Genomic DNA, 12136 nt, shown 5'->3' with positions numbered 1-12136 from the left:
TAACTGTGCCATGATAACCTAGGCCTAATTGTCATGTGATAATCCAATAGATGTTGATAGCTATCTTTACCACAGATGCATTTTTTTCATCTTCACTTTGATTCTTTCCAACCATAGATGATCTGCCCATTCCACTGGTTTGACTGTTTCATGAACAGGAATCAGGTTTTCCAAGCATATTTTACACATGAAAATTGATGGCTGTGTGCAGTGAGCATCCCTTTTCAAATTTTCCACTGACCCCAGTGAAGACATTGTTAGGATCAAATGTCAGTTATGGTGAGAATAATATCATCACTATTGGACATATACTTGTGGGCATCAGCTCATACTCCCATGAATCATTTCTTTCTTCTCCTTGGCAGTGTCTCTTCATAGGACCAATGCTTTATTATTGCCTCTGAGGTTTGTACTGACTCTAAGTAGAATATGCTTATCACATCCAAGTTTATTCAGATATGAAGCATAAGAGCATTTGCTTAGTGATAGGCCTAGGACACATCCTTCAAGTTCAAATCCTAGATTCACAAAGTGTTGATGACACTTGTGCATTGTTGGTACCCTACTATCTTATTCTACTAAGCTTTCTTTTGTGATCATTCACAATCGAGCACTGGTGTGTCTTAGCAGCAATGCAGAGAACTCCATTACTATATATGCTGAAGATCCTATAGCATATCACCTCATGGCATAGCACTGTGACCACTATTCCATCCAATAGTTTACCATGAAGGATATCCCTATCCTCTGTTCTCTCCCAGAATTCTGATCATTGACAGTTATACTCCAGCATAAAGATCAAGGAAGGCATTGCACACTCCTCTCAACCCATCCAACCTTGGCCATTTATTCAGTATCACATCTTATCTGGTTTGACCTTTACATCAAGCTCATTTGTTGTTGATAATTCATAGTCATTATATAACATTATGATACTGTTTTCATAGCCACCAGATATGCATGATCTGAGAACTATGTGCTCACTGCTCAAAGCAGAATTTTCAGTGAGTTTCTTACATTTCTGTTCTGTTATAGTTAAAGAAATGATATGCTGGGCCACTCAACATTTCTCGAATCCATTAAAGCACAAGGACCAAAACATATCATCGAGAATGTCTTTTGGAAGGGAATATCAGCTGGAAAGATTGCCAAGTTCAGATCATCAGCCTTTTTCTTCCAGCGACCATGCTGACAGTCACAGAGTGATTGTATTATAATGACCAAGACTGGGCTCTCAATTCCAAGGACCTGTGTTACTGTTTATCTCTTTCATACCTTCTGCAGAAGATTGAATGAGACCTTTCTGGTAATACCTCTTTTTGCTCAGGCTTTGTGTTCTGGTATATGTCTGTCATGTCTCCAACAGCCAAAGAGATAAAAATTACATACTCCAAGTTCATATCTTGTTGAGGCTGCTCCTTGTGCAATTGCTACCTAGATTACAGGAGTTGTTTGATGATATTGGAACCATATCACTAGGTCCAAGAGAGGGCATTGGCAATGGATAGTGATGGTCTCAGTTGTAGCTATGAACAAGTGGGAATCTACAGCAATGCAACACATGATCTTGGAGGAATTGGACTATGCTAATGCTTCCAATATTTTAATTTTCACTCTCATGTGAGCATTTCTATGGACTGCATTAATTCAAGAAAATATTTGCACTATATTGATATTTTTATATATCTCAACCTTTTTATTCAGTCTATTTCTGACTTGGATTTCAATCTGACTTTGGATCTTAGTATATGGGTCACTTCATCACCTTCACTGTGCTTGATATAAGTAGTAAATCTCTTCTGTCCATCAGCACTGTTTATGACCCTTACATATTCTTCAATTTAAACTAATCACTATTTATTTTTTCCAGCTTTCAGTCTAAAACATCAGTGGATTATTTTAAATATTATTTTAATATTAGAATTTCACATATTAAAGAATAAATAATTATAGAATTCAATATTTTAAGCTATAATATTGAATTCTCCATGCAGTGAGGTGTATTTAGTCTCTCAATATGACTAATCTTAATTTTGTGGATAGCCACTTCAATTTGTTCTACTTGATGATAGTGATCTTAATCAGCTTTATTAGCACCAGGAGGGCTTTGCAGCAGCCAAGAACCTTGAGAATCTTGTCATGGCAATCTCTGATTTTTATGAAGAGAAACTTGATTTTCTACAGTTCCTGCTCATAGCTGGTGATGTTCTTCAAGACAGAGACTTGACAGACATTGAGTGATGAGGCTCTAGATTGCAGGAGCTCAATATCATTGATAGAAGGAGTGTAAGAGTGTATAGCATTAAACTCACATTTAGAACAGGTATTTTGGATGGTTTTGTTTGTTAAAGGAGATCAGGACAAAAGGAAAGGTGCAGACCATTTCTTGAAAAAAAAACTGATGAAGACATTTTAGAGGTGTGAGGGAGATCCAGATTTAAAAATGAGATAATCTTCATATAGGAGGATATAGTAGTATGAGTCAGATTCTTTCAATTGAGTGAGGTTGATGATGGTCAGAGTCCAAATAAAGATCAATATTCTCATGCTACTTCTAACAGCCTGAGAGATGCTGAACATTCTTTTTCACTTCACTGCTAGGGACCATGATATTGAAGCCATGCATTGAAACAGTCTCAAAAAGAGCTGTAATTTTTCTCCTTGAATTAGAACTACAGGTCAATACTAATGCTAAGTCTGTCACATGCTCTGTGAGATACTGTGAATGTTCTGAACCTTTCATTCATATTCTGTGAAGAGACTTTACATCAGAAGCTGGGATATAGCAAGTATATGACCCTAGAACACATGCTAATGCCAAGGCCTGCTTGGTATCACTTCATCAATAATTGACTCTGAATAGTGAACAATAGCCTATCTGCTCATGCAGTGTCCCAAGAATCTTCCTCTAAGCCCAGTATTTGTAGAGAGCTACCCTCAGTTGTATGTATGTTAGTGTTGGATTAGCAAGCAGGAGCTCTGTCATATTCCACCAGTTGAGCTTGATACCCCTTTATGTTGGGATGGACAATATATACTGAATATAGACTATCAAGCACCCTCAATATGTTTCTGTTTATCACTACACTGTGTGAGGGTGAGTATGTACTTGTATTACTTCATATATCTTACTGACTAGTATCCTGTAGTCTACATTATAGCTAACAGTGTATTATTAGGTCCTATGAACATGCAGCACTTTCTTAGAGTGAGGCTCATAGACAATGGGTGAATTGGTTATGATGCTGTGAATAGTGATTGTGGGTGTTAGGCTACTTTCATTTGTTCAGTATCCAGATTCTTATCATAGAACACAAGGATATACTCCTTTGACAAAGCAAGAAATCAGCATCACAATACATCCTACAGTTGTACCTCTTCATTGGTGTAGCTCTTTGAGAAGTGGTGGACCTTGTGTGCAGCTTAGAGTCCACTTATTCACAAGCCAGAAGAAGCATACATTGATATTGGCTCCTTGAAAAGGGACTTTTTCCTACAATACCTGAAGATGATAGCTACTAATGTTTCCTGTCTTTTCCTTGGTGACAGTCACAACTCTTTGGGAAGCAAGCCAATAGGATCAATGTATTAGTTCCAGAATGACAGATTGAAGTAACTCACGTCTGGACCCTTTTCTACAATAAATATTCAAGTCTCAATGAGTGCTCGGCACTCTGCACTTTACTGCCGGTAAACATGGCTCGGCGGTCCTAAATGCAAATTTGATATTCGCTTCGCACCTTCTTGATGAACCGCCATCATCACCACTGCTATAGCAATAACAACTCCCTCCTGGATATTTCTGGGACCAGCGCGATTCCCAGTGGCCATCTTCTTTCACACGTTATGTTCCGTCACTCTTACCTATCACCACCACTGACGGCGATGAAGACAACTCCCTCCTGGATATCACCAGAAGCCGTAGCCACAGTGGGATATATGGCAACTTATTTCGTGGTTTTCTGCGACGGTTCTTGGACTATTGGACATCCACACTGCTATGGGTTTCCTATGCTCTGGTTGGTACGCGCAGTTTCCCTAGGTTTTCTTCACCATTTTGAGCTATTTCCACCTAGTTTCAATCGCAGTAGCGACCTCTTGCGTTGGATGTATTCAGATTGTAGTTATGAACTTGGTCTAGGTGTGTGGGCTTTTCGTCTTTTCGGACTATTTCCTTATCCATACACGTATTAGACCATTCCTGTCTTTTATGAGGGGCGCGGAACGTTCTCTTGTTTGAATTTATTGTCGGTATATGCGTCGGACCAGACCTAGTATGTACCTGTCCGGCATTTTCTTGGGTGCCCTGACAAATGCATAGACCAGATTCTCATATCGAGGCGTTCTTACTTCCGACCCCAAGACGAAGGCCAGCGTCATCGCATGGAAATTGATCCTTGGCGTTTCGAGGATAAGCGGAGACAGTAACCCCCGTTTGTTGTTCCGCCAAGTCTTCTGCCCTTGTGAGCTGTGTCAAGCAAGAAGAAGGAACATTTCCCTGTATTCCTCATATCGTTGTCTCTTATTCCTCGTTAGTCATAGCGACGTCTTGGAGACACGACTTGTTATGTTCGTGGATAATGAGATGTTTCGAGGGCAAAGTTTACGAGGAGTTTACGTTCAAAAGGCTGATTCGTGTGCGTTAAATTTTGTTCGTCTCATTGTCAAATTTGTTGATCTCCATGCTAGACTCTGATATCGGTGTTTTGCGGTACACTGTACCTGATTAGCGTCTCATCTTTCATGTTGATTCTCTTCTAATCCATCGTTATGCACAGGTTCCCAACGCGACGGGCGCTCAGTACGATATAAATGAGGACAGATCTACTTTTGCTGTACGTCCAGTAGTGCAACTGGTTTCTTCCTATGCCTGACCTTCGCTGTAGGATATGGCTTGTGGTTGGTGACGACGCCAACTCTCTGAAACGGTGTTGTATCGTGGACCTGATTCTCGCCAGGCAGTGATGAGCAATACCATTTTGGCTCGCATCTTCAACGTGACAGCACTCCTTTGGAATGCACCACCAATGAAAGGCAGCATCGTCGATACGCTCGAAGGAACGAATAAACGGTCACCAGCAACTGATTGATGTGGTTGGATGTCTCACACCATCATATACATCCCCTTTTCTGGCTGGATCAGTGTATGCACCTGCAGAAACGACTATCTCGTACCGTGCATGTGTCTACTTTCTTGCTGGAGGAGGAGGGGCCTGCATTACTGCCATAATCTTCTATTCCTCACATTCCCGTCATTCTTGCGTGACAATGCAGCTTTCTCCTGCTACAGCCATTGTCGACGTCGAGTGCTCACGTGCATATCCTTTTTCAATTCTATTGAAGGTCATCCAATGACATCATGCTGAGTGAGATGACATACAATTTGGCGTCGGCCACCGAAGGTAAGCATGAAATCTTTCTAATAAAACGCTCTTCTCATCACTTCGTTGTAGGCATGTCGCTTTACGGTTGGCACCCCGGTGAACGCTCAATCCGCGAAAAACTGGGCTTCGATAAGGATCACTCCCTCAACTGGTTGTACACCTATGTTGACGGTGATCTTCCCCCTGACCATGGTGTTTTCTACTCGACACTACTCCCGTTTCTCCCTGTTACGACCCTGGATTCGATGGGACGACCGTGGGGGTCCATCCTTGCTGGCGCAGATGGCAAGCCGGGCTTTATCTCGAATCCGAGGTATACAACGCTATCATTTAATGTCAAAGTTTGGGACGGCGATCCGTTCATCAGGAACGCGAGAGATTCTGGGGATGGTGAGATGCTGATGGCGGGTATTGGGGTGGAGTTTTCGACACGTCGCAGGAATAAATTTGCGGGGAAGATCACGAAGGGAAAGGGGTGTGATGACGGATACCGGTTTGAGGTCCATGTGAATGAGGCCATTGGGTATGGTTTATTTTGTGCATGCGAAGACCATAGATTGATGTTTTGCTCCAGGAACTGCCCAAAGTATATTCCTCTCCGAGAGTTCGTGCCATACCAAGGCTCGCCAACGATGGTTTACGACAAGCGCCATCTTCGGAACGATGAAGAACTTCCTGATTCCGTCGTCTCCTTCGTTCACTCCTGCGATACGACCTTCTTTGGCACTACCTACGCTGCAACCGCGGATGAAGCGAGCCGATTTCCATCTCACCTTGGTATGAATATCCGTGGCGGAAGACCTGGGTTCATTCGCGTCCGGCCCGTAGACAAACGTACCCTCGTTCTCCCTGACTTTTCTGGAAACCGCATCATGACCTCCCTTGGGAACGTCGAGGCCACATCTCTCGCATCTCTCACCTTTATCTCGTTCACGAGGGGGGATATCCTTTACGTAACTGGTCGTGCTCAAAATCGTATTGGACCAGATGCGCAGAAGCTCATCTTCCTTCAAGAGCGACTGACGACTATTTATGTGACGGGGTATATCTTTGTGAGGGATGCTCTTCCCGTTCGACAGCGCCCGGGGACGTCTGTTGAGCTCAGTCCTTATAGTCCGCCTGTACGACATCTCGTTGAAGAGTCTGCACCGGTCCTCCGGTTTGATGACGACTCTCCCGCTACAGCCGCACTTAAAATTATCACGCTCCACAGCCCGACTATCGCTACCTTCACGTGGGACTCCTCCCGCGACCTAGATATAATCCCCGGCCAAGCCATCATCCTCGACTTTTCCGGGTTTATAGGGCATCCAGGATACAGACATATGGCGCCGGGTAACCCGACGTCGGTGAACGACGATCGTATTCGTACATGGACAGTATCTTCCTCGCATGTGGGGCCTACGCTGGAGTTTGCGATTACCGTGAGGGAGAAACCTGGTGGTGCGGCTACGGGAGCGTTGTTTTCGCTTGCGCGGAGGGTGGCGGACGTGAAACCGGGGTTGTTGGCTGATATGAGGTCGTTGGGGTTGTCGGTGCCGATTGTGGGTGTTACGGGGGATTTTACCCTCCCTAAGAGTGGGAAGAGGAAGTTGGCGTTGTTCGCTGGTGGGATTGGGCTGACGCCGTTTTTGAGTATGTTGAACAGTCTGGGTGGGGGTGGGGGTGGGGATGAGTGGGATGTGGTGTTGGTGTTGTCGACTAGGGAGCCGGGTGTGTTGGTTCCGCTGATTCCGAGGCGTGATAGGTTGGCGGTGCATATATTTACCAACGAACTGGCTCTGGAGTTGGGGAGCGTTATAGTACATCGGGGGCGTGTGACGGCTGGGTTTCTCTTGGAGGGGCGGGAGGTGTGGACGGGGAGGGAGGTGTTTGTGTGTGGGCCTGAGGGGTATCGGGAGTGTGTCGTTGATGGGTTGGTTGGGGCTGGTGTTGGGCGGGAGAGCATACGTCTTGAGGGATTTGAGTATTGACAAGTGCGAGTATCTTTGTGAGGTATCTTGTTTGGTTCAGAGTGTCTACTGTATCTTTCATTACTGAAGCTGAAGACGATGATGTATTTTCTTTTTGTAATATGGTTTAGCTCAGGATAGCGACTTCAGAGAGGCAGCATGTGTTGTCACGATCATCAAAGTCGAGATGTATGCTTGCTACCTCTGAATTGAGTTCAGTAATTCCAATTCTCTGCCATAGGTGGGTACTGGAAAAGTTTGCGGACAGAAAACTGTCTTTGCGATGCCGTCAATTGCCAGGAGCTCTCGTCTGAGGACCTGCCTAAGATGCATACAAGGAAGGTCCCCACCATCAGGTATCCCTTCTCCATGCTAGAACAGAAGCACGATTTCTGAGACCTTTGTCATCTGTTCATTGCTGATCAGTAAAGAATTCTGGGCGCAATGTCTAACTGAATTCATCATAACAATAGCTATAACAATTGCTGATTTCTCTCCTAATATGCCATCAATCACCTACCCCAATATGCACCACATGACTCTCATTTGTCATTGTCTTGGAAAATACCTGTTGAGCTGATAAAATCCCTGTGATATTCAACTACATCCCTCTCCTGGCTCCAGCAATTGGATATTCTATTGCAAGAAGGTGAATCCCTCTTCACAATCCTTCCAGTGGCATCTTTGAAACCCATCAACTACTTCCATCTGATTGATCTCTTTTGCCATTCCAAGTGCAACTCAACCACTCTCACTTTTTCCACACCCATCACCATTAAGGAATTTATTATTCCTACCCTCATGCTATCCCCCACTGTGTAAAAGCTAGATATCCATTGCCAATTCATCAGTAGCAAGAGATATCTTAAAGGCATTGGCTCTTGAATACTTATCCCAATGATTAAAGGATGTGTGCATTAAAGAGGCTCAGATCCATGAAAGAAGCTGTCTTTTGGAAGAGGCTGATGGATTTCATGAGATGGTGTTTTCAAGAGCAGACAGTGATAATCATCTAGAGACATTGCTGCCATCATTAGACACAACATGGACTGAGCAGGACCTAGCTATTCCAGTGATCCAAGATTCACCATTTCAAAGCTTGCTTGTTTTCAAGAATCAAGGAATGAATGTCAAATTCTTAATAGATAAAAAGGATTGTCTGGTTGACAGAGAGGCTCATGTATACTGAAGAGGCTGCATGCACAAGCTAGAAACTGCTACAGTGTACAACTATACACTGATCATACCCACACATATACAGACACACAACTCTCTAAGTTTGTTGGGGGATTCTAATCTGACAGGAGTAGCAATGGCTAATACAATTGTCTCTTTAACAATCCATAGTATGCAAGTAGCAATATTGTATGTAGAGAATCAAGATCTTTCTAAGTCTCAAAGCTTTTGTGTAATAAGATGGATAACAGATGTCATCAGGCCTCAAGGCAAGAGTACTGTAACACAACACAATACTTCAAAACACTTCCACAAAGCCTCAAAAAGTCCTAAGCAATGCTCAGAGCAAGCTCAAATCTTAACTGTTAGACCTAACTGGCACATGATCTGAACACATGATAAACTAGCACTGCATCATGTTTGTACAGTCATACTAGAGTCCACTTAATGTGTTCTAATAGGTGAAGTGCTTCAAGGCCAAAGACAGGCTAGGCTTGAGAGAAGATGGTGTGAGATAAACTTTAGCTTGAAGCTGGACTACTACAGCAAGAGCTATCCTATTTATATACCATCCAGCTTGTAATAAATATAACTACTGCCTATTGTACTGGTCTGTGCTACAATACCAATCCTGCCTAGTCATTGGGGACAAGACAATGGGGAATTGTCTGTGAGCAAGGCAACTAAGTACAATAGCACTCTGTCTGATGTGATTACCCAATCTTCCCATGCCCTTCAAGAAAGTGTTCAGAATAAGATAGACACCTTGATAAGATAAGAAAAAAGATACTGAGAAAATTGTAACATCACCACCCTCTTAAGACCATTGTTCCAATGAGTCAATTGATGGAAATTTCATAGTCATGAATGACATCATCCACATTCAAGTCTCACTCATGGATCCATTGGTTGGATTCAGGTCTATAGCCTTTCCATTTGACTAAATAGTAGATGATGGTGTGACTGCCACCACCACAGGCTCAAACTTTGTGGAGTTTATGATCCAAAATCTGTTTAACTTTATAGTGTTTTTTGTCTTCAATTAGGATTGGCTCAGGAGGAGGCAGAGCTTCTTGGTTTGGAAAGACAGGCATGATGTCTGGAGTGAGGAGTGTTTCATTGAAAACTGGGTGTATTCACCAGGAGTCAGGCAGCTTTAGGTGGTATGTGGAAGCACCAACTTCTGCAAGCATGAGAAATAGTCCAGTTTATTTGTCAGCCAGTTTGTGTTTCAGGTGAGAAAGATGAAGGTTGCTGACATCCAGTCAGACTTTGTCACCAAAGGAGTATTCATGAGCAGGTCATTGGTGTTTATCATATTGTGTTTTCATAGCAGCAGTGGCCTTCTCAAGGGTGGTGTGTGTTTTGGTGTGGATCATGATCATGAGTTGTGCAAAATCTGATGATGTGAGGATTGTTGTGTTGTATCAGGTAGTGACTATGACATAGAGATGATGTCCATGATTAATGAAGAAGGAGATCTTGTTGGTAGTAGAGTGAATGTGGTTAATGTGCTGGAATGCTGCCAGAGCAAGCTACTCAGTCCAATCATCCTGTCTGTGATTGATAAACATCTGAAGGTATTTATTGATTTCTTGATTGATGTGCTCAGTTTGCCCATCAGTTTGTGGGTGATAAGTAGTTGATATATTGCTTCAGATATTTAGAAGATAATAGAAATCATTGAGAAATTTGGAGACAAATTGCAGACCACAGTCCAAAATGATAGTCTGGGGCATCCCATGTTTTGCATAAACTTCATCATGTAGTATCTTCACCCACCCTTTGGAAGACAGCTCTGTGGAACATGCAATCAGAATAATTGCCTATAAGAACTGGTTGATGATGATGATGATAGCATTGTAGCTATTACAGTCTGAGAGCCCAGTGACCATGTCAAGTGAGATATGGGTCTATTATTCCTTGGAAACCTTGTTTGGATAAAGTGGAGTGGCTCATGCCTGCATGCTTGACTTGGTTCATTGGCAAGTTTTGCACCTCTTCACATACTTTTCAATATCCTGTCCTATTTTCAGTCACTAGTACTCTCTCAATCCTAGCTCCTTTGTTTCCACTGGTACTGCAAGTACCATATCTTCAGCAAATCACCTCTTTAGATCATCAAATGCAGATTGTTGAGCTATTCTCCAGGTCCAAGAGGCATTTTCCATGAGTTGGATTATGGGACAGACAATCTTGCTGTAATCTCAGATAAACCAGTGGTAAAAGTTTATAAATCTGAGGAAGGACTGTAATTCCTTCTTCTTAGTCAGTTTCCATCACTCAGTTACCCCTGCCACCTTGATGGGGTCCATCCAGATGCTTTCTTCACTGAAATCACTGTGAGATACTCAGTTTTAAGCACCTTGAACTTGAACTTCTTGGCCTTAAGGAATAACTTGTGCTTACATATCAGCCTCAGTACTTGGTGGACTAGACAGTGGTGTTTGTCTCAGTCCTTTGACATGATTAAGATGGCATCCAAATAGATTATGATCTTTCCTGTGGCAATGAGATCTTTGAAGATGTTGTTCATCATCCATTGAAAGGTGGCAGAGGAATTGGTTAGCCCAAAGAACATGACTGTGGGCTTGAAGAGTCCACAGTTGGTTTGGAATGCAGCCTTCCACTTGTCTCCCTCTTTAATCTGCATGTTACTGTATCCCCATCAAATATTGAATTTGGAGTAATATCAGGCTGTTACAATTTTCTCCATATCTTGTTCTTTTTCTTATCTTATCAACAATGCATGTCCACTCCTGCCTCTACAGATTTTGCTCAGACCATATCCAAAATCCACAACAAAACCCATATTGTACTTGAAAAAACAGCAGCCTCCATGAAATAACAATACAACAAATATTGGTGTCCTGCTCATGAATATTCTGTAGGTGATAAGGTTTAGCTCAATATGACCAACCTTCATCTTCCCTGATCCTGTTAAGCCCAAACTCCATGTGACTATCAACACATGATAAACAGTTCAGAACCTCGCACTTCAGGTTAGACTGACTGAGTTCACTGATGTGTCAATAGAGGTGTGTGGTCAAGGCAGTTGCAAGTCACTTGAGATAGGATAGTAGAGAATAAACTTTAGTTCGAGACTGAGGTATTACAGTGAGAACTAAACAACTTAAATACTGTTCTGTTATCTGGCTATAAATAAATGTTCACAAAAGATATTGTCTGTCATAGAGCTGTTTCCCCCTGCTGTTGTCAGGTCTCCACAATAGCTGTTGTCTTGCTGTTATGCTGTTACTGCTGCACTGCAATTGAAGGACAAAAGGGACATTGTCTCTCCCTTCACAGCACACAGCATTGCAATAGGAGAGTGACCAACTGGGTTGCTGAGCTAAGTGTTCCCACAGTCCTAAGTGCTGGCCTAAGCACCCTGACTAAGCAAAGATAGGGGTCATTTCTGAAGAAAAAGAAAAGGAAAAAGAAAAGAAAATAGGAAAAATTGTAACATTACCCCCTCCTTAAGACCATCATCCTGATGGTTAAGTTAGGATAAGTCTTTTCTGCCAGCAGGAGGTGGCCGATCTGCTGGACCTCTCATCATTTCCATTGCAGGCTTCAAACGAGTCAAAGGGGTGGTACATTGCTCTTCGCTGTATGTCCCCA

At 42.8% G+C, this 12136-nt stretch overlaps 2 protein-coding genes across 2 annotated transcripts; both read left to right on the top strand.

Moving 5' to 3' along the window:
• Nucleotides 1-3846: 3846 nt before the first annotated feature.
• On the top strand, nt 3847-5090 carry BT62DRAFT_1013700 (uncharacterized protein; the record flags this gene model as incomplete). Its single annotated transcript, XM_043178099.1, has 7 exons — nt 3847-4141; nt 4216-4274; nt 4322-4463; nt 4543-4637; nt 4731-4835; nt 4887-4899; nt 4963-5090. The coding sequence occupies 7 exons, from the start codon at nt 3847-3849 to the stop codon at nt 5088-5090; spliced, it is 837 nt and encodes a 278-aa protein (XP_043033141.1).
• A 365-nt stretch (nt 5091-5455) lies between these two features.
• BT62DRAFT_912963 (uncharacterized protein) lies at nt 5456-7357 on the top strand (the record flags this gene model as incomplete). Its single annotated transcript, XM_043183872.1, has 2 exons — nt 5456-5907; nt 5959-7357. 2 exons carry the CDS (start codon nt 5456-5458, stop codon nt 7355-7357), a joined length of 1851 nt encoding a protein of 616 aa, XP_043033140.1.
• Between the last annotated feature and the right edge of the window lie 4779 nt (nt 7358-12136).

This window comes from Guyanagaster necrorhizus, assembly GCF_019112545.1.
Source record: "Guyanagaster necrorhizus MCA 3950 unplaced genomic scaffold BT62scaffold_66, whole genome shotgun sequence".
NCBI lineage: Eukaryota > Fungi > Basidiomycota > Agaricomycetes > Agaricales > Physalacriaceae > Guyanagaster > Guyanagaster necrorhizus.
Note: the sequence above shows the minus strand (reverse complement) of the source record. Positions and strands in the feature narration are given on the sequence as shown.